We start from the raw sequence: 26230 nt of genomic DNA, 5'->3' as shown, positions 1-26230 counted from the left end.
GGAAAGCACCCTGATGTGGCAGCGGGGAACACCCCGCCCCAGCCTCTAACCTCAGATCCTGTTCCTGGGGCCTTCACCTCACCCTCCCTGAGTCCTCTCTGTGGGCACAATCACTTAGGAGGCTTTGTGGAAGGAGGCAAGAAATAAATGAATACAGATAGAGTTTTTAAAGACTGCCCAGCCTGTAGAAGGCTCTGAGAGTGACAGATCGTGATAGTAATAGTAATAGTCAACACTTATCTGGTGCTTCCTGTGTGCCAGACACTGTCCTGAGCCCTTTAATCAACCCTGTGAAGCAGGTACTCTTGTTTGCCCCACTTTACAGATAAGGAAACTGAGGCACAGAGCAACTAAATAACTTGATCAGCTAGCCAGTAAGTCGTGGAACCAGGATTTGAGCCCAGGTTTTGAGTACCTCCTTTAAATCACTTGCACTGTTACCTCTCAAAGATGTACAGCACAAAATCCCTGTCCGTGAAGAGCTCCCATAGTGGCAAGAAAGTGATCGGAGGGCAATTGTTTGTGGGGTTTTTGTTGTTTTTTGGGTTTTTTTTTTTTGAAGCAGGGTCTCTCTGTTACCCAGGCTGGAGTGCAGTAGTGCCATCTTAGCTCACTGCAGCCTCGACTTCCTGGGTTCAAGCGAGGCCTCCCAAGTAGCTGGGACTGCAGGTGCTGGCTACCATGCCCAGCTAATTTTTGTAGTTTTAGTAGAGACGGGGTTTCGCCATATTGCCCAGGCTGATCTCCAACTGGGCCGAAGCATTCCGCCCACCTGGGCCTCCCAAAGTGCTGGGATTACAGGCATGAGCCACTGTGCCTGGCCGCTTTCTCTATTTTCTCAATTCTTGTAAACAACCCTATTAGGAGAGCAGGAGTTATTGTCCCCACCAAGGCCCAGAGAGGTCACATAATGTGTATGTGGTAAAGCCTGTACTCAAGCCTGAGTCTCTGCCACCAAGTCTCTTAGTATCAGAGTTGGGGACGTGGACCCTGGGCTGGCTTCACTGTGGGAACTGGCCAGTATAAGGAAAGAGATGGAGGGTCAGCGGGGTCTCTCCTGCCAGTTTTGGAGTCTGTGAATGATTTTTCTCCCACTGTTAAATCCAGATACACTATCACAAAGCATGCACTCACACTGGGACATATAGTCATACACGCATATGCACACACAGAAACACGAGGAACAAAAATGCCTCCTAAAGCCCATGCTTAGAGCGTTGTTTGGATCGACTGCTGTTTTGGTCCTTTCTCTACAGGGTTCCTTGATCACTCAAGGGATTGAGAGCTTGTTCTTCTTTGGCGTTTGATGCAGACTCCCCTGCATCCCTGCAGGGAGATTCTTCACATCCCACCTGGCCTGTTTGACTCTTACGAGTCAGTGATCTGAAGCTTCCACAGTTACAGAATTGGGAGAGGTTCTGAGGCTGAGGGTTGAAACCCATTTTACTGAGGCCTTGAGGTCCAGTGGTGTCTGATATTTCCCACAGAAATGAGAAGTAGCTCCCAGAGGCAGATTCAGGGGGCAGAAGGGGAAGATGAGCTGTGGGGACTCTTTCTGATATGGGGGGATGAAAGATCAGTAGTTGCTTCAGCAGAATAGGCCCCTGTACCCTTTTCCTGTCTGAGGTTGCTCCTCGCCACCCAGCCAGGGGGAAGGCACTTGCTACTGTCTTCTCACTCATATCCGGTCTAGATTTGGTCAGGATGGAGCAGGGGAACCCCAGAGTCCTGCTTGCTGTGCTGGGGTTTGTTCATATAAAAACAAAGAGCCCATCCAAGTGATTAAAAAACAACTTTATTATGAAGAATTTTCAAAATATTAAAGAACATGAAAGAATGAGTCCCATGTATCCATCAACCAACTTCAGTGATACGAACTCATGAAGTCTCATCTGAGCCATACTCAACCCATTTCTCCTCCACATTTCAGTTTTTCAGCATATACTTATTAAATAAGATCTCTGGTTTTTTTTTTTTTTTTTTTTTTTTTTTTTTTAGAGACCGGAACTATCTTTTTCACCCAGACTAGAGTTCACTGGTATAATTATAGCTTACTACACACTCAGACTCCTGGGCTCAAAGGATCCTTCCACCTCAGCCTCCCGACTAGAAGGAAGGGCAGACTGGGCAACAAAGTGAGATCCCATCTCTACCCCCAATCCTCCCAAAAAAAACTAGCTAGGCATGGTGGCACACACCTGTAGTCTCAGCTGTTTGGGAGGCCAAGACGGGAGGATCACTTGAGACCAGGAGTTCGAGACCAGCCCAAGCAACATACCTCAGGCACACATCAGCAAACCCAGCTAATTTTCAAATTTTTTTTGTAGAAATGGGGTCTTGCTATGTTGCCCAGGTTGGTCTCGAACTCCTGTGCTTAAGCTATTCTCCTACCCCGGCCTCCCAAAGTGTTGAGATTTCAGGTAGGAGCCACCACACCCAGCAGTAAAAACCCTTTTTTAAAATATAGCCACTGTACCATTATTATGCCTTACAAAAAATCTAACAATTACATTTTACAATTAGTTTATTAGAGTCAGGATCCAAATTAGGCCACACATTGCACTTGATTGTTAGGTTAGGTCTCCGTACCCCACCCAATATTTTGTTATGAAAATTTCAAATATATAATGAAGATCAAAAAAAATTTGCAGTGAACACCTGTGTACCTATTAACCTTTTGCTGTGCTTGCTTTATTACATATCTGTTCTCTACCCATCCATCTTGAGACTTTCTTTTTAATTTTTTTTTTTTTTTTTTTCTTAGAGACAAGGTCTTATTCTATCATAGCTCGCTTCAGCCTGGGCTCAAGTGATCCTCCTGCCTCAGCCTTCCAAGTGGCTGGGATCACAGGTGTGTATGCTACCACACCCATTTTTTTTTTTTTTTTTTTTTTTAGATGGAGTCTTGAAGCTCTGTCGCCAGGCTGGAGTGCAGTGGCGTGATCTCGGCTCACTGCAACCTCCGCCTCCTGGGTTTAAGCAATTCTTTTGTCTCAGCCTCCCAAGTAGCTCGGACTACCGGTGCACACCACCACACCTAGCTAATTTTTGTATTTTTAGTAGAGACGAGGTTTCACCATGTTGGCCAGGATGGTCTCTATCTGTTGACCCCATGGTCCACCCACCTCGGCCTCCCAAAGTGCTGGGATTACAGGTGTGAGCCACCGTGCCCAGCTACCCAGTTAATGTTTTTTATTTTTTGTAGAGACAGGATTTCACTATGTGCTCCAGGCTGATTTTGAACTCCTGGACTCAAGCAATCTTCCTGCCTTGGTCTCCCAAAGTGCTGGGATTATAGGTGTGAGCCACCATGCCTGGCCTTTGAATTTTTCCTAATCTGTAGTCACCCTACCCCCCACCCTGCTTTTTTTTTTCTTCTCCTTAAGGCTGGAGATTGTTTTGAACATTTCCTCAGTTTCAGTTAGAAGGGGTTTGTTCGAGGCAGATGGCCTCTTGCTAGTTTCAGTCTTTTCCTCCTGGCTGTGGTTGGCAGGTCCCAGCCCTCTATAGTCCTGGGAGGTGAGCAGCTGCAGAAACCACTGTGCCCCTGTTTGCCGCAGCGGGGAAGGGCCCGGTCTGAACCCTGGCCTGGCTGGCTGGACCAGCGTTTCCTGACTGAGAATGGGTGGGTTGTGGAAAGGGGATCACTGTCATTCAAACATGGGGTCTTGAAGGGTGTCCCTGTGACCTGGCACTCTTGGAGAGGCCTGGAGGGGATGTGAGCTGAAGGCGCTGTAAGGAAGGTAACACGATGGGGTTGGGAGACTAGATGGCCAGTAAGTGGGGCTTTGGGACTTTGCTGAGGGCAGGGTGCTGAGCAGGGCTGCAGAATCAGCACCCGGGGTCAGATTCACTATGGGTCTGATGGGAAGGTCTTCTTAAACGCCCCTGGGTCGAGGGAAGCTGCAGCACTTCACCAGAACTGGGATAGAGAGGAGGTTTCAGACAACAGGATGATAAAAAGCAACTTGTTTTCTCTTTGGGATGACAGAGAAGCCTTTATCCACCTGAATTCTTTTTTTTTTTTTTTTTTTTTTTTAATTTTCTAGAGATGAAGTATTGCCCTGTTGCCTAGGCTGGAGTGCAGTGGAACAGTCGTGGCTCCCTACAGCGTTGAACTCTTGGGCTTAAGCCATCCTCCCACCTCAGCCTTCCAAGTAGCTAGGACTCTAGGCGTGTACCTGTAACCTCAGCTAACTTTTTTTGTGTGTAGCGACAGAGTCTCACTGTGTTGACCAAGCTGGTCTCTAACTCCTGGTCTCAATCGATCCTACCACCTCGGCCTCCCAAAATGCTGGGATTATAGGCGTAAGCCACCACACCAGCCTTGAATTCTTATTTAATAACTAAAAGTCTAGAAGTTCTACTTCCGAAACATCCTTCAGTTCCATAGATTGGACAGTTGAGAATAGTTGGATGGAAAGAAGAGAGGAAGGCAAGAGAGAGGTAGGGCAGAAAGAGGAGAGTTGAGCAAAGGAGGAAAGGAAAGTGAATTTCTGCTGCCTACTGGGTGTCTGGTAAACAAACAACAAGTAGATTGAGTTGGGGGGTGAAAGGGGCAGGCAGAAAGCCTTCTGAGAAGGACCTGAAGTGTCAATCAACAAAACAGTCTGAAAGTCACAGGTATATGAAGGAGAGGACAGTTCTTATCCCTGTCCTTGGATTTACAACTAGCTTTTTTTTTTTTTTTTTTTTTTTTTTTTTTTTTTTTTTTTTTTGAGATGGAGTCTCGCTCTGTTGCCCAGGCTGGAGTGCAGTGGCCGGATCTCAGCTCACTGCAAGCTCTGCCTCCCGGGTTCACGCCATTCTCCTGCCTCAGCCTCCCGAGTAGCTGGGACTACAGGCGCCTGCCACCTCGCCCGGCTAGTTTTTTGTATTTTTTAGTAGAGACGGGGTTTCACCATGTTAGCCAGGATGGTCTTGATCTCCTGACCTCGTGATCCACCCGTCTCAGCCTCCCAAAGTGCTGGGATTACAGGCTTGAGCCACCGTGCCCGGCCACAACTAGCTTTTAATGTACTGTTTTAAGTTGTTAAGACTATTGTTTATTTTGAAATTACCAGCAGCTCTGTTCTGCATGGGATGCAGGACAGACAGGGTGTTTTTTGGCTGTGTTATTTTTTTTTTTTTTTTTTTTGAGACGGAGTCTCGCGCTGTCGCCCAGGCTGAAGTGCAGTGGCCCGATCTCAGCTCACTGCAAGCTCCGCCTCCCGGGTTCACGCCATTCTCCTGCCTCAGCCTCCCGAGTAGCTGGGACTACAGGCGCCTGCCACCTCGCCCGGCTAGTTTTTTGTGTTTTTTAGTAGAGATGGGGTTTCACCATGTTAGCCAGGATGGTCTCGATCTCCTGACCTCGTGATCCGCCCGTCTCGGCCTCCCAAAGTGCTGGGATTACAGGCTTGAGCCATCGCGCCCGGCCTGTGTTATGTTTTTATTATTGTTACTGGCTGTGACCCTAACAATACTGCGTATCTTTATTATCATCTATAAAATGGTGATAATACCTACCTTTCAGGGCTGTGGAAATGAAATGATGCTATATGAAAAAGTGTCTGGCCCATACTAAGCCTTCAACAAATATTAGTGCCTCTTTTGCAGTCAGTCACTCTTATGGTTTAGAGATATGTGGTGAAGGATCAATTTTGTTTTGTTTAAATTCCCAATCTGGCCAGGCACAGTGGTTCACATCTGTAATCCCAGCATTTTGGGAGGCCGAGGCAGGCAGATCACTTGAGCCCAGGAGTTGGAGACCAGCCTGGCCAACATGGTAAAACCCCGTCTCTACCAAAAGTACAAAAAATTAGCTGGGTATGGTGGCGCATGCCTGTAGTCCCAGCTACTCAGGAGGCTGAGGCAGGAGAATCGCTTAAACCCAGAAGGTGGAGATTGCAGTGAGCTGAGATCATGCCACTGCACTTCAGCCTGGGTGACAGAGACCCTGTCTCAAAATAAATTCCCAATCTGTTATGCTCCGATACTTTCATAAAGTGCAATAAAAATGATTTACTAGAAAAATAAAAGAAAAATACACAAAATACTACCTCCCAATTTTTTAGTATTAGATTTCAACAGATTTAAAATTACTCTGTCAAATTTCTAGAGGTGTACTCTTAAGTTTCTGCACTCATCTCCTTGGGATTGGATCACAAGCATTGAGAGACCCGCACCAGGCCATGGCCAGCGCACTTGGAGCAGCCCGGGTCCAAAGGGGCATGCTCTGGGGAGGAAGCTGGTTTCTTTGGCATGAAAGCACCCAACCAAGCAGCTCACCCAAGCGAGGAGCTCTGGTCCAGGAAGGTAGATGGCAGAGTGCACGGGATGGCCACCGATGGTGCTGTGTCTGGTGGCACGGTCGCCCAAGGGTGCGAGCCCTGCCAGTGCACAGAGGAAAGAGGGCAACGAGGCAGGGACCAGCTGGGGGGCATGGCCAACGTCCTGAGGGGTTTGTTTCCCTCTTTAGGCTCTGACTTCAAACCCCACCCCTGGCTTTACAGAGGCAAAGCAGATTAGAAGCAGGGAGCAACTTTCCCCAAGGCCCACAGCTCTGGAATGCGACTCTGACTGTCTGGGTCTATGGGGATGTGCAAAAATAATTTTGATGTATGTTGCCAAATTACTCTAGAGATTCTACTAACTTATAGTCTGCCAGCAATGAATGATAGTTTGAACTAGGTACTTTTTTGACCATTTCCTCAAAATGTTAATTTTAAAAGTCATGAGGTATGTAGCAAAGGATCCCATAACAGGTGCCTTCAGAAAGAAAACCCCCTGCGATGGTGTTCTTAGGATTCTGGGCTTTAGAATCATTCTCTGTGGGGAATCTCCCTTATGATAAGACACTCGTCTTCAGAGGCATGAAGTTTTTTGTGTTTTCTAAAGACGGGGTCTCCCTGTGTTGCCCAGGCTGGTCTTGAACTCCTGGGCTCAAATGATTCTCCCACCTCAGCCTCCCAAGAAGCTGGGACTACAGGCATGCACCACAGTGCCTGGCTAAGGCATGCAGTTTTGGACCAGTGGCTGTGAGATGTTAGCAAACTGTGATATCCTGAGAGTGAGGAGGGAATGGCAGCCTTGTAGATCTGAGAACACTGTACTGGTAGCAAAAAGAGCACTTTGAAAAAGATGGCACCAAGCAGGCATTCGTAGGGATATTTTTGGACTGGCACTTAACTCTCGATCCTGATGGCTTCCCTGTGGGGTAGTTGAGAGATCCGATTCACCCAACAGGTATTTACTTGGTGCTTATATTGAATGGTGGGCCTGCTCCTCACCCCAGTTGTTGGGAGGGGCAATAAGCACAGCCACCCAAGAACCATGGTGAAACCACTCTTGACCTCAGACCCTGCACACGGAACACCCGACTCCCATGCTCGAGCCACCTCTGCTGTAGGTAGCAGGAATCTGGTGGTCACAAGATGAGCTTTCAGTGTGGTAAAGGGAGGCAGCAAATAAAACAAGCAGTGTATTATTTTTATTTTTATTTTTTGAGACAGAGTCTCACTTTGTTGCCCAGGCTGGAGTGCAGTGGTGCGATCTTGGCCTACTGCAACCTACACCTCCCAAATTCAAGCAGTTCTGCCTCACCGTCCCAAGTAGCTGGGATTACAGGTGCCCATCATCATGCCCAGCTAATTTTGCATTTTTAGTGGAGACAGGGTTTTGCCATGTTGGCCAGGCTGGTCTCAAACTCCTGACCTCAAGTGATCCGCCTGCCTTGGGCTCCCAAAGTGCTGGGATTGTAGGCGTGAGCCACCGCGCTCACTAAACCAGGCAGTATAAAACCACCTACTAGGTGGTGAGGGATGCAAATGAGCTACCCTCATTTGCGGGTATACCCTATATGTGAGAGAACTCCAGAAAATGCAGAGGTATTAAACATGTTCGAGGATTTGCCTTGGCGACAAGTAGATCTGCTTCCCACCTAACTCTACCGTGGCTGCCAGGTTATCCTGAGTCATGTCAAATTGCCTTAAAAACGGAATGGTGCGGTGGCTGATGTCTGTAATCCCAGCACTTTGGGAGACTGAGTCAGGAGGGTCACTTGAGCCTGGGAGTGCCATAATCATGCCACTACACTCCCGCTTGGGTGGCAGAGTGAGACTCCGTTTAAAACAAACAAACAAACAAACAAAAACACTTAGAAATGGAGAAAACCAATTATGGTTACATAGAAATTAGGAGCATGTGAAAGTACATTATTAAGCCACTTCATATATTTTTCCTCTTCAATCATTTGGGGAGAATTCCTTCTTGGTTTAAGAACTTATTATCCACAGCACAGCGTACGTATGACTTTGTCCCTTATTTTAAATTCTGAAATTCTGGGAATTTGTGCCCAGGTCCTGGGAACTCTGTATTCCCAACCATTAAACTACAGCAGAAAATAAATCCAAAGGGGCAATTTGTACTGTAATCATGGTAGAATGCCTATGTCTTTTCTTTAAAGGCTGTTGAAATTTATGGAAAATGTGCCTTTATTTTCTCAGACCTGAGCCATTCCTGTACCAGGTAGGAGTGGTTGGGTGGGTCCAGGAAGGAGTGTGTACCGCCCTCCATTATCCGCCTTGTTCAGGGGGTTGCTGCTCTGATCCCTACTTTGCTTTGCAGATGACTTTGGGAAATTGCTGCTGGCTGAGGCCCTCCTGGAGCAGTGTTTGAAGGAGAACCATGCCAAAATAAAAGACTCCATCCCTTTGCTGGAGAAGAATGAACCGAAGATGAGCGAAGCCAAAAATTATTTGAGCAGTATCCTTAACCATGGGAGGCTCACGGTAAGTCGTCAGCCTTCAAGCGTGAGACCTCCTCTCCTCATCTGCGTTGCCTCCCATCTGTCCAGTCCTCCCTGAGTCATCTGGTCACCTGAGCAACAAGTCTCTCTTACAAGCTGCCCTTACACTTACAGTAGCCACTGGCTACACGTGGCCCCTTGAGCACTTGGAGTATGGCTAGTCCACATTGAGATGTGCTGTAAGTATGAAACATACACAAGGTTTCAAAGTCTTAGTACAAAACAGAGAATATAAAAGAGCAGTAACTTTATGTTGATTACATGTTCAAATGGTATATTTTGGATATATTGGGTTAAAGAAAACGTTATTAAAATTAATTTCACCTTTTACCTTTCTCAGTGTGACTAAAAATAATCTTACTAGAAATTTTTAAATTACACATGTGGTTCACGTTTGTGGCTTACATTATATTTCTGTTGGACAGTGCTTGGTTGACTTAATATGTGCCTGGCCTGTCGGGCACGGTGGCTCAACACCTGTAATCCCAGCACTTTGGGATGCCGAGGCGGGCGGATCACGAGGTAGGAGATCAAGACCGTCCTGGCTAACACGGTGAAACCCCCCGTCTCTACTAAAAATACAAAAAACTTAGCTGGGCATGGTGGTGGGCGCCTGTAGTCCCAGCTACTCAGGAGGCTGAGGCAGGAGAATGGCGTGAACCTGGGAGGTGGAGCTTGCAGTGAGCCGAGATTGCACCACTGCACTCCAGCCTGGACGACAGAGCAAGGCTCCATCTCAGAAAAAAAAAAATATGTGCCTGGCCCTTTGGGCTCCTTGGGTCAGGGGGCTCTCAGGGAAATAAAACTTCAAGGAACCTGTGACCTAGTTAAAAACAGGCAAGCATGCAGAGTTGGCTAGGGACAGAAGAGCTCCATAACAGGGCAAGCCCATTTAAGTCCACGTGCAAAAAAAAAAAAAAGTCCACATGCATTTATCAAGCTCCTACTGAGTACAAGACACTGAGGGAGGTAGAGGACCCACCTCTCTCTCCGAGAAGGAGTATAGTCACAACTTTCTCTGGACTTTGCTGCTCAAAATGTGGTCCACCCACCAGCAGTGTGGGCATCATTGGGGAGCTGGTTAGAAATGCAATTGAGAATTAGAATCTGCGTTTTAACAAGCTCTCCTGGAGATTTATATGTGCATCCAAGTTTGAGGCTGTGGCTGTTCTAGATTACAGTGTATCCTGAGCTATAATAGTGGCATGGGTATGTCATTAGAAACTCAAAGAGGAGGGGGAGGGGGTAAAAAAAAAAAGAAACTCAAAGAGGAAGTGATCCCTCCCTCCCTTCTTCCTTCCCTTCCTTCCTTGCTTCCTTCCCCCTCCCACCCTTTCTTTCTCTCTGGCTGTCTGTCTTTATTTTCTTCAGGGTCTTGCTGTGTTACCCAGGCTGGTCTCCAACTCCTGGGCTCAAGCAATGCTCCTACTTCAGCCTCCCAAAGCGTTGGGATTACAGGAGTAAGGCACTGCGCCCAGCTGATTTTTAAAGAGATATTCCAAAGTAATATATTCACTTCCTTAAACCTTTTATTCCAACATACTATGTGCAAGGCATTGTGTTGTGCACTCTGAGGGCAATCAAGATAAATCTAGTGTGGACCCTGCCCTCAAGGAGGCTGCAAGTCTCTTGGGAAGATAAATCCTATCAGTAAGTAAATAGCCTTCCTCCAAGGTGGACCATGATAGGAGTGGTACCCATGAGGAAGCAAGTCTGAGGAGGATGCTCTTTGGGGGTAAGCAGAGAGCAGACTCCAGGTAATGGTAGTACTAGAATTGGATCCTTCTGGGGCTGGATCTAGACAAGGTTGTAAAGGTACTTTGGGGCTAGGAAGGGCAGACGGGAACACCAGGCCGGGATGTGCAGGGCTTATTCTGTAAGGGAGGGAACGGGAAGGGACAGGGGAGAGGGGAGTGTGTACTAGAAGTTTAAGGTTACTGCTTTTAGGCTCCTTGACAGGTACTGTAGCACTGGGAGTTTTGTGTTGGGTTAAAATAACTGCCTGACCGTGCCCTTGACCCCACAGACCTTCCAGTTTCTCATCTGCTGGTCAAAAGGGTTGGACCAGATTGGTGGGGTTCAAGCTTTTCCCACCAAGACCTCTTTTCATTTTAGAAATATTAAATTAATAATTAAATGTTAAATGTTTAAAAATTGTTTTAAAAATAAACATGATTCAGGCTTATTGTAAAAATTCCAGTCAACAAATAAGTAATTTGAGTGATAAATAAAATTCCCAACTGACCTATGACTTACGCCTGTAGTCTTAGCACTTTGGGAGGCTAAGGTGGGAGGACTGCTTGAGCCAGAAGTTTGAGATCAGACTGGGCAACATGGTGAGACCCCGTCTCTACAAAAATTTTTTTTAATTAGCTAGGCGTGGTGACTTGCACCTGTGGTCCCAGCTACCCAAGAGACTGAGGCTGGAGGGTCACTTGAGCCCAGGAGGTTGAGGCTGCAGTGAGTTGTCTTCATGCCACTGCACTCCAGTCTGGGTGACAGAGCAAGATCCTGATCTCTAAAACCCTGTCTAGCTCAGTTGTGTGGAGATCAGCGAAAACAAGCCACTTGTCCTAAACTCTGTTCTCCGCTAGGTTGAGGCTTTGCACCATCCCATGTAGGCCTCCAAGGAACTTTCTGCAATGGTATTTACTATTAGCCCCATTTCTTTTTGTTTTTTTTTTTTTTTTTTCAATTTTTTGTAGAGACAGGGTTCTACAGGTGTTGTAGAGACAGGTGTTGTTTGAGCTGGTCTCAGATTCCGGGTTTCAAGCGATCCTCTTGCCTTGGCCTCCCAAAGTACTGGGATTACAGGCATGAGGCACTGTGCCCTGCCAACCCCCATCCCTGAGACCCAAGAAAGGTGATGACAACCCAGGCCTTTGGTGTCTACAGCCCATGCTCTAATGCTGTCTCTCACTTCTTGGTGCTGCCTCCCAGAGTACTGGGGTGGAAATAAAATAATGACTGGGAAAGTTGGATTCATGTGATGGATGGTGATCACACCCCTACTTTTATAGTTCCCACGTTAGTCTGTGAAGTATTTCCTTATCCGTTCTTTCCTCATACCTGGGTGTCTCCATGAAGTCCTTTTTCCCTTTTTATCGATGGGGACAGTGAGGCACAAAAGGAGATGCGCTAATCCACACAGTAGAGGGTACTGTTCCCCTGGTAAAGTGACCTCCTGCGTGGCACCCTCCCACTGGGCGAGGGTTCCATTCCCTGACTGTTGGACTGATAGACCAAGAACATTTCACATCCACATGCATGGGTCCCATGGAGTGCAGCGGACTTTTCATGCTGCCAAGTAAGGATATTAAAAAGCAAGAAATAGCAGCAAAATGATACCATCTTCAGCTCTTACTGTGCCATAACAGAAAAACAGCTTAGCATTGAAGGGCAAGGTAGATATCCTTTCAGAACTAAGAGCCTTTTTTTTTTTTTTTGAGACAACGGAGTCTTGCTCTGTCACCCAGGCTGAAATGCAGTGGCACAATCTCGGCTCACTGCAACCTCCGCCTCCCGGGTTCAAGTGATTCTTCTGCCTCAGCCTCCCGAGTAGCTAGGATTACAGGCGCCCACCACCACACCCGGCTAATTTTTGTATTTTTAATAGAGACGGGTTTTCACCATGTTGTCTCAAACTGGTCTCAAACTCCTGACCTTAGGTGATCCGCCTGCCTCGACCTCCCAAAGTGCTGGGATTACAGGCGTGAGCCATTGTGCCCGGCCGAGCATCTTTTTAAATAGTGTAAATGTGGCTTTATAAAACATGCCCCGCATTGTCTAATTTTTCCCCAGCTTGGTGGAAGCTCTGTTGTAAACTGCCACTGGTCCTCCATGAACCACCGCTAGCCACACCCCATCAGCATGCCTGAAATGTCCTTCTGTGCCTCGCTGCCCTTGTCTCCATGTGCAGGATAATGATAATTACACATACCCTGTATTTATCTTGCTCTTTTCCAAAGAAAAGTTCAAAGCTCTTTTCTGGACTTTACCCTGTTAATGTCCTCAGCATCGCTGTGATAGGCAGTGAGGAGTAGGTGTTATTATCTCTCCCTCACCCACGAGGAAGACGCAGCCCGAGCAGGGAGGAAATGAGCCCATGGCTAGAGACCAGTGCAGGGAACGCAGAGTCACTGCCCGGCTTGGAAGGACTATAGGCCGCATACCTCTGGGATGTGTCATCTGTGGCCCTGGCCCAGGGAGTGGGTGGCCTATCTGAAGAGACTAGCAAATCCCCTCAAAAGATTCAGCTTTGGAGAGTTAATTAATAGAGAGAGCAGGTCAGGCATGCAGAGGCTGAATGGGCTCATTGGTAGAGGCATTGGAGGAGTTCAGCTGAAGGGAGCTCCCTGGTAGTCGGGGAGGCTTTCGGGAGAAGGTGGGCCTGAGCAAGTCCCCAAAGGATGGGAGAGGATCTGGTTAGGTTAGGGTGAAGAGAACCTGAGGAAGCACAGACAAAAAGAGGAATGTGGACTCACAAGAGCCAGAAGGACGAGTGGGGAAGGAGAATTTGGCTTCCCTGGAGCCTGTCTGTGCCACGCTCCATTTCTCTTGGCTTCTGAGAGGGCAGTAGATGGTAAGGAGTGCTGGAGGCTTGCCCTGGGGTCACGGGGACCCCAGACTCTTACCTCCCTGCAGGGAGACAGGGGCAGCACCTTCCTGCCAGTGACAGATGCCAGGGGTGGGACCAGAGCTGCATCTTTGGGGAGCTTTATGGACAGATTGTTGCCTGTGTGGCAGGAGCAGTGCCCAGGGCCTGGCCCGTAGGCATTGTGAGCCAGCTGAGGACAGAATCAGAGGCAGCGGACCAGAACAAATGGCCTGAAGAGGTGGGAGGTCACAAGGAGAACTGGGGCCATGTCCAAGATCAGAACTCATGTGCCAGAGTGGCACAGCCCAGGGCCAGCACAGCCTCCCTCAGGCAGCAGCACAGGAGCCCAAGCCAGAGTAGGGGTGATCAGGGCTGTCCAGACCACTGCAGGCCCTAAGGAAGGCCCTGAGAGTTCCTCCGTGGGGTGGAGATTGAGATGTAAGCAGCTTTTGAAAAAGGAGGGAAAAGAAAACAGGTTTAAATTCAGCCACTCTTGGCCTCTGTGATTCTGCACTTTGACCCATTTCTGATAGGAAGAGGATGGTGACGCAGCAGGCCCTCTCCTCCTCAATCTGTCCCTCCACCACTGTTGGGGGAGGCATAAGCCTCCCGCACAGGCTGTTTCTGAGGCCTTTCACCTAATTATGATTTGCATATACGTGTACACAAGAGAACCCCCAAAATGAGAAGCCTGGGGCTTCACAAAACTTAGCTCCATCTCTGACTCTCCACTTGTGTTTAGAATAAATGCCTGAGCTTCTGAGTGACCCCCATGGGCTGCAGTCTTTGGCGGGCTTCAGGAGAGGAAAGACAGGGCCTAGTCTGCAAGGTCTCTGGAGTCTTGCTGGGGGCATAAAACGCACACATTTGAAACGATTAGGAACTCATGAGAATTTTTTTGAGAGCCACGATGTAGGCTATGGACCATGGGTGAGAACGGGGAGCTGTTGGCATGTGCTTGAGCATCAAGGAACGCTTCCTGCCGGGGGGTGGTTCTGAGCAAGGTCTGAGGCAAATAGGGTCAAGGTTCAGTGGGGGGTGTTCACCCCAAGGTGAACTAACATTTTGGGGGAGGCGCTGCTAACATGTCCTTGTCCTTTCAGCCACAGTACATGTGTGAGGCCATGCTGATCCTGGGCAAACTGCATTACGTGGAGGGCTCATACCGAGATGCCATCAGCATGTATGCGCGGGCCAGGATTGATGACGTGTCCATGGAGAACAAGCCCCTGTATCAGATGCGGCTGCTGTCGGAGGCTTTTGTCATCAAAGGTAGCTGTTAGCGCCAGCCTGGGCTCCCCTCCACTGTGTGCAGCTCATTGCACTCTGACTCCCAGGGCCCTGCTGGGCTCGTGTCCAGATACTTCACCCCTGGTAATGCCCGTGCCCTGGCACTGGTGTCCAATGTGGATGCTGGTAGTAACTGGCCATGTTGACATTGCCTGGTGCCTGGGACGTCAGGAGACTCAGATTCTCGCCCTGACTCTGTCAACAACGATTATCCTACTGTGTACCCTTGGGCAATCACCTCCTCACCTTCTTTGGCCTCAGTTTACTTGTTTGGAAGATACGGTTGTAATACCTGCCCTCCTAGGGTTACCATGACCAAGAGGCATCAGCGGAGTTGTGTAGCCAGGTTGAGAAAGGTTTACAAAGTATGACCTCTCACTGGCAGGCTGGCTCTGCTGACTGGCGCTGGCCCCAGAGCAGGTGCTGGGCACTGTAGGAGTCTGCTACTCCTCAGTTATTTGTTGGGCACCTGCCGTGAGTGGCCCAGGGAGCAGGGGCTGAGACCCAGTGATGAACAGTTTAGAACCGGTTCCTGGAGGAGCTCTCAGCCTTCCAGGGACAAGGGGTGCTCTGGAGGGGATTTAGGGACACAGATCAATGATGTAGGAATTTCATGAGGGGGCTGTGGACAGCCCAGCTGGGGAAACCATGCCATTTAACAGGACCCCAAATGTGTTCAGTGTTAAAGTCATCCTACCCCAAACTTTGTGCTTCAGGCTCCTCCTTCCCTGGATCCCTGGCTGCGGGAACCCCTCTGCCCAGCCTGCTGTCAGAAATCTTGGATGTTTGATCATCTCCCTAGTGCAGCACAAACCAACCCCCAGAGAAAAGTCTAGATGGCTGTGGCTCAGTGGGGATTTGGTGTCTGGCATTTGTAGAGTATAGACACCCTCTATTATAGATAGGGACATTCTCTCCATCTTGTATGTGGGGAAGCTGAGGCCCAGAGAGGATAACTTGCCCAAAGTTACCCAGATTAATGGTGGAGCCAGTACAAGAACCTCCATGCTCTGACTCTGGCCTTGGAATATGAGTCCTCCAAGGCCCCTGCAACACACACTCAGTTTCCCCGTCTCCCCTGGGTCCCAGGAGGAGTGACTGTGACATCTGTGGAGGGCACACCCTCCTTGACTTTGGCTGGTGGGACTTCCTGAGAGGGTTTGCCCACCCCAGATCCTTGGATCCCTTTTCCATTGGGTCCACACCATGCCAGGAAACCTGGCAAGATGGTCACTGTGGGTGGACCCAGCCCCAGCCGGTGGGAGGGCAGGTGCGTTTCTGGGACGGCCTGGTCTATGGGTGGTCTTCTCCCTTTGCTCTCTCATCCCCTGCTCTGCGCCTCTGGCACAGGCCAGCCTTGGGGGTGATCTGCATTTGGCATTTGGATCTTTCAGGTCTCTTAGAAACCCTTTCAGCCATGGACGCCCTGAGCGGAACCCCCTTCCTCGGGCTTCCTTTCCGGGACTTTCTCCTGAGCCTGGCTCAGGACGGATTGCCCCCTGTCTCCTGCTCTCTCCTCTTTCTAGCATGCCTCCAGCTTCTTGGGGGAAACACAGTCCCGGTGGTCAGAGGTTCTGCAGGGGAGGTAAGGAGCCGGGCGCTGCCGGCGCGGGCTGCTCGGTCGCGGGCTGTGCTAGCTCCCGTTCCCCAGTGACTGCACATGGCCTTCCCTTTGCCTGCCTCCTCTCTGCCTGTCCTCCTCCCTGTCCTGCTGCAGTGACCATGCCTGCTGCCCGGCATGCTGAGGTTTGCCTGACTGACCCTGCGTGTGCTTGAGACCATGCACGTGGCTACCAGGGTGTGCACGATGTTGATCTGCCTGGGTTTGGGGGATTCGGTGGGTCTTCCCATGCAGAGTAGAGGCCACACCCTTCGGGGGCTGAGGATGCTGGTCGTTGGTCCTGACTCCATCTGTGAGCATGAGGGTGGTGGCAGCAGGGGCCACAGAGTTCACAGAATGCTGATATTTATTCAGCACCCCCTCCATGCCAGGTAGACCCTCGTTGAGTCCCCTCTGTAACCCTCTGAGGTGGTGTTCCCCTCATTCTATGTCACGGATGAGGAGTTAAGGTTGGAAGAAGTGAGGTGATTCATGCGAGGTCTCACAGGAAGTGGCGGAGGCAGGATTTGAACCCAGGCAGCTGGAGCTTGTGATACTGTTGCTGAGAATCCTAGGATGAAAGGAATCAAGTGATCCAGGCCAACCCCTCATGTTACAGTTGAGGTAACTGAGGCTGACAAAAATGAGGCAGCTTGCCCAGGACATCAGTTAGCGTGTATTTGAACTGGAGTCCTCCGTCCCAGACAGCCACTCCATCTTGGGCTCCGTTTGACGCTGGGCCACCTGCAGGAGCCAGACTGACCCACACTCAGCACTCCTGGCCAGACTATTAGGCCATGGCTTGACTGGCCATTTTTCACAGGAATCTGCTCTGTGGTTCTGTTTGGTACTCTATAGTGGGGTGGGGAGTCTGGGTCTCAGGCACACCTGACTGGAGGAGGAGGACAGGGCCTGTGTGTCACGGGGGGCCTGAGCTTGCCAAACTGGGAGGCTCTGTGGGGGCCCCAGTGTGGAGCGATTCCAACATGGAGCTGCTGTTCTTTTTAGGGGAGTCAGGAACAGGCCCTGGGTCTCTTCACCCCCACCCTCAAAAGACATAAAAACACATTCCCCTCACTCTTTCCCCATCAGAGTAGAGGGACTTGCACTGTGACCCTGTGAGGCATCACTCACAAAGGCCCAGCTTTCCTCTGAAATGTGCACCCGTGTGTTACACCCAAAGATGCGTTCTGATTCCCGGGAAAGCTTTAGATGTCAACCCAGGAGCCTGAGTGAAGAGGCAGTTGCAGCAGTCTTGGGTTTTCATTAGCCAGAGTGCAGAGACATCACATGCATATTTGTGTATATAAGGTGTAGGGGAGTACATGACCTCCACCTCCTCTGAGGGGAAAAGAGTTATTGTCCATGTCACGTTTGTTTAGAAACAATAGAAAAACCACATGTTCCCCACTAAGATAGAAAAATAAGACAACTTCATGGGAAGACCTGTTGTTTCCATGTCCAGGTGGTCTGTGCCCAGCCACCAGCACTCCTGGTCCCCTAACATTTGAGTCACACATGTGCTCAGACTGACCAAGTCCAGCCAGGAGTAGGAGACTGGATTTTAGAGCCTCTTGGTAACCTGGGAGGTAGGCTGGGCCCTGCTGGAGGCTCTGGAAGAAGAACCACCTCTTCCCTGGTCCTACCTTCAGCTGCTCCTGGCTGCAGAGAAGTTGTCATGTTGACCTGTTACTCAGTAATGCCCTGTCCTGTGGCCAGCTGCTCCCAAGTCACCTGTGGCCCTGGGCAGAGCCTCCCCTGCCTGTCAGAATCCCCTGTTTGGTTCTTCATTTCCCAGGTACCAATTTCCTAGCTCCTCTTGTATACCTGATGTTTGATGGCATTCCCAGAAACGTGGGGTGCAGACCCCTCCCTCTGGAAGCTGAGCCTCTGATGTATGTGTCTGATGTATGTGTATGTAGGGGGATGGGGGAGCCAGGATGATCATATGTGCACCACCCAGGAGCTTGCAGGGCCCCCCCAAACCCACTGAATCAGAATCTACCCCTTACAACGTTCCTGGGTGATATACACACAAATTACAGTCGGTGAGACACTGCCCTGGGAAACTTGTTTAATAAATATTTGTTGACTGATTTTTTTGTTTGTTTTTTGAGACGAAGTCTCACTCTGTCGCCCAGGCTGGAGTGCAGTGGCGCGATCTCGGCTCACTGCAAACTCCACCTCCTGGGTTCACGCCATTCTCCTGCCTCAGCCTCCCGAGTAGCTGGGACTACAGCCCAGCTAAGTTTTTGTATTTTTTAGTGGAGGCAGGGTTTCACCGTGTTAGCCAGGATGGTCTCAATCTCCTGACCTCATGATCCTGCCGCCTCAGCCTCCCAAAGTGCTGGGATTACAGGCGTGAGCCACCATGCCCAGCCTTGTTGACTGATTGTTAACCTTCATCTCTCCTCTGTAAATGGTAGATGGTTGTTATGCCCATTTTGAGGATGAAGAAGCTGAGGAAGTTCCTGCAGCCTGTAAGTAGCATTGGTGGCCAGATGGATGTCTCTAAAGCTTGTGTCCCACCTGTAACAGAGGAGCCAGGAGGCAGGAGGTGCTGGGAGGCAGATTACGGTTGCCTCTAAGATGGGTCACACAGATGAGGACTTTTCTCCTCTCTGGGCCTCCTTCAGCCCTGGTGAAGCCCTGCAGCCGTTTTCTTGGCATTTGCTTTCCCAGGGCCGTTTATGGGTGTTTGTGGATGAGTTGTTCAGAAAATTTGCTTTTATATTTCAACCTAACATCAGTCATCTTGGTTTAGATTGGAAGCCCACCCCTCTCCTACCCCATTCCCCAGGACCTGCCATGGCCCCCTTGTAACTTCTGCCAGCCCACTGACCCCTGACCAACCACGTCAGATCAGGGGAAGGCCCTGGAAAGGAAATGCTCCCAGCCAACTCCAAGTACAGGTGACAGATATATCTTCAGATGAAACAGCTCCATTACCATCCTTGTTTGTTTGGTGAAGAGGGAACATCATCCATTTACTCCTGTATTAAAAGTAATCAGGCCGGGCGCGCTGGCTTACGCCTGTAATCCCAGCACTTTGGGAGGCTGAGGTGGGCGGATCACAAGGTCAGGAGATCGAGACCATCCTGGCTAACACAGGTGAAACCTGGTCTCTACTAAAAATACAAAAAATTAGCCGGGTGTGGTGGTGGGCGTCTGTAATCCCAGCTACTTGGGAGGCTGAGGCAGGAGAATGGCGTGAACCTGGGAGACAGAGCTTGCAGTGAGCCGAGGTCATTCCACTGCACTCCAGCCTGGGTGACAGAGTGAGAGTCTGTCTCAAAAAATTAAATTAAATTAAATTAAAATTAATAAAAATAATAAAAAGTAATCTAGGCTGGGTGCGGTGGCTCATGCCTGTAATCCTAGCACTTTGGGAAGCCAAGGCGGGCGGATGACTTGAGGTTAGGAGTTCGAGACCAGCCTGGCCAACATGGTGAAACCCTGTCTCTACTTAAAAAAAAAAAAAAAAGTACAAAAAATTAGTTGGTCATGGTGGCATGCACCTGTAATCCCAGCTACTTGGGAGGCTGGGACAGGAGAATTGCCTGAACCTGGGAGGTGGAGGTTGCAGTGAGCCGAGATCACACCAAGGCACTCCAGCCTGGGTGGACAGAACAATACTCCGTCACAAAAAAACAAAAATAATCTAGAATGCTTTCAAGGCCCTTCTAGGATGGCCTGTCTTCAGTGCTGCCCACTCCCTTGGCAGAACCCTCTGCGTTTGACCCCATGTGCTCATGGCTGTGAGCCCTGTCTTCCACTGAATTCCAAGCCTCTTTAGTACAGGTATTCATTTCTTTTGTACCCTCAACCAGTCTCCCTCTCTCCTTTCCTGAAGCCCTACCTGTCAGCCTAATGAGGTCTGCTCCTGGTATCCAATATAATCTATGAAGTTCTTCCCTTCACTTCTTCTTGGGACATTGTCCTTGCCTTTTTTCTTCACTCTGCACATAGCTGTGTCCTTACATTCTCCTCTGACACAGTTCAGGTGCATCCTGTGCCAGAAGCTTCCCTTAGTTGTTCAGCTTGCAGCATCGTCTCCCTCCTCCCAGCTCACTTGGACCTCAGCCCAGTATGCACGTCCATTCTCCCCAGTTAAGGGTCAGTATGTTCCTTCCGCCGAGCGTCTGACCTCTTGCAGTTGTATCCCCCAAGGCTCCTGGCCTACCTCCCACAGGAGGAAGTAAAATTTGTCAGCAGTTGATTCAGCAAACACCTGCTGGGGATGCCAAGTTAGGGTCACTTCCCTTGAGGGAGTGGCAGGTGGGTGAGCAAAGCGTGCTCCTGGAGGGATGCAGCTCCAGGAGAAGCAGCTGTTTGGAAGACCCCAGAGTGGCTGGTCTGCTGCTTCTGCCATGGCTCGCTGGGGCAGTATGGCAGATTTCCTGCCTGGCCGTGGTGTTTCAGCCATATGGCTGTCCCTAGTTTTGTCCTATGGAAAGCTCTACCTTGACTCTTGGCCTTTTGGCCACCAGAAAGGGCCATTTGTGAAGAGTCCCCTCTGTGCTTCTGGGCAGCCCAGCCCCTGATGGGAGTGGAACACTTGAGCCTACCTTATGGGTTGAACAGTGCAAGGACTTGTTTGCCAGGTTTGGGGTCTGTCTGCCTCTACAGCTCCCTAAAACTCTGTAGTAATAAGCCTTTGGGCAATTGGCATTGCATCATCTTCATGGCTGAGAACCTAGAGCCAAAGATTGTGTTGACTCTGAGTCCGGGGATCTAGATCCAGGCCTCGAGGGTCTGTCCCTCAGCAGCAGGCCTCGGGGCTCCTCTCAGGCACCCACCCCTGGCTCTCTAGCAGTGCAGTGAGAGCTGCAGCAGGGGGTCCATGTGAGGTTGGCATGGGGAGGGATTCAGGCCTTTCCAGTCTTGTCCCCTAATATAGTCTGGTCCCCCTGTCTCCTCTGGTACTGCCTTCAGCAAGGACAGGGAATTTTCAACTCCAGTTATCTGACTTCACTCTCAGCTGTCTTGAATTGTTTTATACAGACAAAACTTTCTTATTCAGAGGACCTGCCAGGAGTGATGCTTGTAAGGCTTATTTTTATAGGGCTTAACATAGGCTCCAAGAAGCATCCGGCATAGGCCAGTATCCTGAAGTATTCTACCACATGCCCAGCGTCTCACCTCAACACAAAATAGGCTGCATTCCAGCCGGTGGTGCTGCTGCTGTGTATCTGGAATTCCAGTTTCTTAGCTGGGAGATGGCAAAGTCCTCTCTGCCCCACCTGACCTCAGCCCAGCCAATTTTGTATTTCAGGAATTGTCCCCTCGGGCACCATGCCTCTGGGGATCAGTTTCTACGTAACCAGACTTATGGTTGTAATGACAAACATGCAGCTACAACTAGTTGGAAAGTAGCAACAAAAAGGAGGAGGGACTGGATATTTATGGCCCCTTGTAAGTAGAAAGTTGTTGGAGCAGCATGGCATCAGGCATAGCTGAATCTGGGGGCTCAGCGAGGTCTGTTGAGGTCTTCCTTAGCAGCTCCAGGAGTACATGGTTCTTGCAGCATGGCACCCACTACCTCAGAAGGAGAGAGTGCCTGGGGAAGCTTCTCGTGGACCTGGCTTGGTCTCATGCCCACCCTGGAGCCAATCGTGGTGCCCAGCACCTAGGATACTGGGATGGTACCAGGGGTGGGATTTCCCCCACCTGAATCCTGTGGACTGAGATGCAGGAATGGTTCCTCAAAGGAAAACCAGGGTACGGTTACGAAAGTAGGTAAAAGGCATGGAGGCAGAGCACCAGAGTGCAGGCAGAAATGATTCACCTCAGGTTACACCAGTAGTGGAAGGGTCAGGCTGTGGACGTCGCTCTCTCTGACTCCAGCATTTGGGCTTGTTCGATTGAAGCACTCTTGCAGAGGGAGGTGAGATCCAGCTAGTTGTAGGGCCTTCACAGGCGAGCTGGGTGGTGAGCCTGAACTTGAGGATGAATCACCGACAGTTGAGTGGAAGAGGTGCCTTCCAGCAAGGGAAGGCCAAAGGGAAGCCACAGGGGGAAACCAGGGGAGGCGGCTTGTTTGGAGGTGCAGTGTAATCATAATTCTTGGAGCCAAGAGGAGGTGTGTGTGGGATGGATTGGGAATGAGCGTGAGGGCCAGGTGGGCTCCACAAGAGGGCCCAGAGCAGAGAGTCCATGGTAAGGCTCAGGGTGTCTCTCTTTACTGGGGTTCTAGAACTTTGGCTGCGGGTCACCACACCATGTTCTCCCTCCAATCAGGCTCACCTATGGGTCAGCACGCTGTCTGTGGTCAGCACGCTGTCTGGGGCAATCTTCTCTAGGGTCTGGAGCTGAGGGGTCTGGGCCCTAGACTAGAATGAAGCCTTTGTGGATCCAAGGTAACGAATCACCCACTTTTTTGTTGGTCAGAGCTCTGAGGGTTATTCACTGGCTTTGATTGGCTTCCAGGATGTTTCGGGGCCTGCTCTTTGGACATCTCCAGCTTTAGCCGGTTCAGCCTCCCCAAGCTCCGGTGGGTCTCTTCCATTTCTCCAGCCCTAGCTCAGTATGCTAATGGCGTGGAGAGTGACTCATATTTCTCCAGCCGTTCATTCTACCTTGAGCCTGGCAGACTTTAGTCATTGGTGCCTAATTTAGAGTTCATTGTGGCTCCACAGATAGAGCGCAGGCCTCTTGAGAACCTGTCCTGCCCCCAGTGTCAGCCTGGCTGGCTTGTGTTCTCCTTTACCTCACACTCAGCACCAGGGAGGTCCTGGTGCCCTGACCCTGGTACACAGGAACTCTGCATTGCAGTGACATGCTAGGTTGTGAAGCTGCTGTGCAAAGTCAAAAAAGGTGAAATGCCCTCAGCAGCTGGAAGGATTATGATCTGCAGATTCTCTTTTCCCAGCCCCTTGAAGGTGGGCTTCTTTTTTGACTCTTCTTTTTTGTCAGTGTAACCCCAAGCTATTCTGCTGTCACCTGGAATTGTGTCGCTGATTACAACTTTTAAAAAAGAAAGAACACTATGCTGCTTCCAGGACAGGATATGATAGCATATTTGGTTTTTGTGTTTTTAGCCCTGGTATGGCGGGAATTCACTGTTGATTTTGGCTTCCCTCTCCAAGGGGTGTGGGCTGTGTGCCTCACATGGACAGGAGCTCAGTCCTTGTGGCACTGCTGTCCTGGCCCCAGGTGAGAGGCTGGCTTCCAGATGCCGAAGGAGGAGCAGGCTGCTAGATCAGGCCTCACCCAGCCAGAGACCTGGATCTAGTTGACACTGGTGCTTTTAGCTGAGGGGTCTTGATCTGTTTTCCCTGGATTCAAATTTTTTTTTTTTTTAGACAGTCTTGCTCTGTCACCCGGGCTAGAGTACAATGATACGATTTTGGCTCACTGCAACCTCTGCCTCCCGGCTTCAAACAATTCTCCTGCCTTGGCCTCCAGAATAGCTGGAATTACAGGCGCATACCACCACGTCCAGCTAATTTTTTGTATTTTTAGTAGAGATGGTGTTTTGCCATGTTAGCCAGGCTGGTCTTGAACTCCTGACCTCAAGTGACCCGCCCGCCTCAGCTTCCAAAAGTACTGGGATTACAGGCGTAAACCACCAGATGCCCTGCCTAGATTTTTTATTTGTAACTCTGGAGAAGGGTTAAACCCCTACCTAAGAGGTTATTGTGAGCATCACTTGAAAATATTTTCTAAGTGCGTACTTTTTTTGTTTGTTTGTTTGTTTTTTGAGGTGGAGTCTCACCGTGTTGCCCAGGCTGGAGTGCAATGGCGCAATCTCGGCTCACCTCAACCTACACCTCCTGGGTTCAAGCAATTCTGCTGCCTCAACTGGGATTACAGGCATGCTCCACCATGCCTGACTAATTTTGTATTTTTAGTAGAGATGTTGGTCAGGCTGTTCTCAAACTCTCCACCTCAGATAATCCTCCTACCTCAGCCTCCCAAAGTGTTGGGATTACAGGCGTGAGCCACTGCGCCCGGCCAGCATACTTTCTATGCTTTATAATATTTCATCTAATTTAATGATCATGGCTACACTACGAGCTAGGCATTATTAGTAACTCCATTTTGTATTTGCGGAAGCAGACTTAGCACTCTGAACATTTTGAGGTATATCCTTCCAGTCTTTTTTTCCCTGTAGGCTTACATGTGCTTTTAAAATGTAAGTTCATACAGCTATGTTTTATAATCTGCTTTTTTAAAAAGTTAGTATTTCATGAGTCGTTTTTCAATACACCTCTATGTCACTGTAAGTAACCTCATAGCATTTCATTATAACGTCCTGTCATAATTTTGTGAAGTCCCGTCATTGGACCTGTGTGCTAAATCTTTTTTTTTTTTTTTTTTGCCTTTGTAAACAATACTGAAATGGATATCCTTGAAGCTAAATTTTGCATACATCACTTTTTTTTTTTTTTTTTTTTTTGGTGGAGATGGGGTGTGTGTTGCCAGGTCTGGTCCTGAACTCCTGGGCTCAAGCAATTCTCCCACCCCACCCTCCCAAAGTGCTGGGGTGACAGGTGTGAGTCACCGCCCCCCGCTTTTTCTTTTTCTTTTTTTTTTTTTAAGATAAATTCCTAGAAAGTAGAATTACTGAATCATAGAGTATACATTTTTTGGAGACTTTGATACAGAAGCCAAATTGCCTGTTTTTTTGTTTTTTCCGTTAAAAAATTGTGTTGGCCGGGCAAGGTGGCTCCCGCCTATAATCCCAGCACTTTGGGAGGCCGAAGTGGGTGGATCACCTGAGGTCAGGAGTTCAAGACCAGCCTGGCCAACATCGTGAAACCCTGTCTCTACTAAAAATATAAAAATTAGCCAGGCGTGGTGGTATGTGCCTGTAATTCCAGCTACTCAGGAGGCTGAGACAGGAGAATTGCTTGAACCCAGGAAGTGGAGGTTGCAGTGAGCTGAGATTGAGCCACTGCACTCCAGCCTGGGTGGACAGAGCAAGATTCTGTCCCAAAAAAAACAAAAACAAAAACAAAAACAGTGTTAAATATACATACCATAGAATTGACCATCTTAACCACTTTTAAGTGTTCAGTTCGGTACTGAGACATTGTTGTGCAACCAATCTCCTGAACTCTTTAACATTTGCATTATTGTGCAACCAATCTCCAGAATTCTTTTACCTTGTGAAACCGAAATTCTATGCCCATGAAACAGCAACGCCCCGTTCCCTCCTCCCCTAACCCCTGGCAACCACTCTTCTATTTTCTGTTTTTATGAATTTGATTATGCAAGTACCTCATGTAAGAGGACTCATACAGTATTTGCCTTTTTGTGTCTGGCTTATTTCACTTAGTAAAATGTCCTCAAGGCTTATCCATATTGTAGCATGTGTCAGAATTTCCTTCCTTCTGAAGGCTGAATAATATTGTATTGTACGTATGTATATATGACATTTTGTTTATCTGTTCATCTGTCAATGGACACTTGGGTTGCTCTACATTTTAACCATTGTGAATAATGCTGCTATGAATGCTAGTGGACTGATATCTCTTTGAGACCCTGCTTTCTATTCTTTTGGGTGTACACCTGGAAGTGGAATTGCTGGATCATATGGTAATCCTATTTTTAAATGTTCTAATTTTAACAGAGTGATCTGTGAGGGTTCTTTCCTACCTGGCCTTCCAGTTTCCCCCCGAGAACTGAATGAATTGCCTTTTTTCCCTTCTTCCCCTGGCTGCAGGGTACCCAAGTCTGGGATTCATCGTCCGTGGATGCTGCAGCTGTACCTGTGCCCTTTTGACAGGCTGGGTAGGTGGGAGGGAAGGGGTTCTGTTGCTGAGGAAGTTTTCTGTTTTCTACCTCTGCATCCAGGGCCCAAAGCTCCAGGGCTCCAAGGGTGGGGCTTCTTGGAAGCGTGGCTGCCTGGGATGTGATGAGTCATTCAGACTGAAGGAGCTGGGACCAGCCTGGTGTTGGGTCTGAGGCTGTGCCAGGATCAGCTTGGCTCCAAATCGAAAGTTCTGAG

General features: G+C 49.2%; 1 protein-coding gene across 5 annotated transcripts in view; it reads left to right on the top strand.

Annotated features, from left to right (window-relative positions):
* The window catches only part of TTC7A (tetratricopeptide repeat domain 7A), a 136297-nt gene that overhangs the window by 1137 nt on the left and 108930 nt on the right, over positions 1-26230 (top strand). For all 5 annotated transcript variants that reach the window (XM_030921672.1, XM_010364300.2, XM_030921671.1 and 2 more), the window contains exons 2-3: positions 8608-8771; positions 14489-14657. In XM_030921672.1, coding sequence (XP_030777532.1) covers positions 8608-8771; positions 14489-14657 — 333 coding nt within the window. The remainder of the gene's footprint in view (positions 1-8607; positions 8772-14488; positions 14658-26230) is intronic.

Source organism: Rhinopithecus roxellana, chromosome 17, assembly GCF_007565055.1.
Source record: "Rhinopithecus roxellana isolate Shanxi Qingling chromosome 17, ASM756505v1, whole genome shotgun sequence".
Taxonomy (NCBI): domain Eukaryota; kingdom Metazoa; phylum Chordata; class Mammalia; order Primates; family Cercopithecidae; genus Rhinopithecus; species Rhinopithecus roxellana.
Note: the sequence above shows the minus strand (reverse complement) of the source record. Positions and strands in the feature narration are given on the sequence as shown.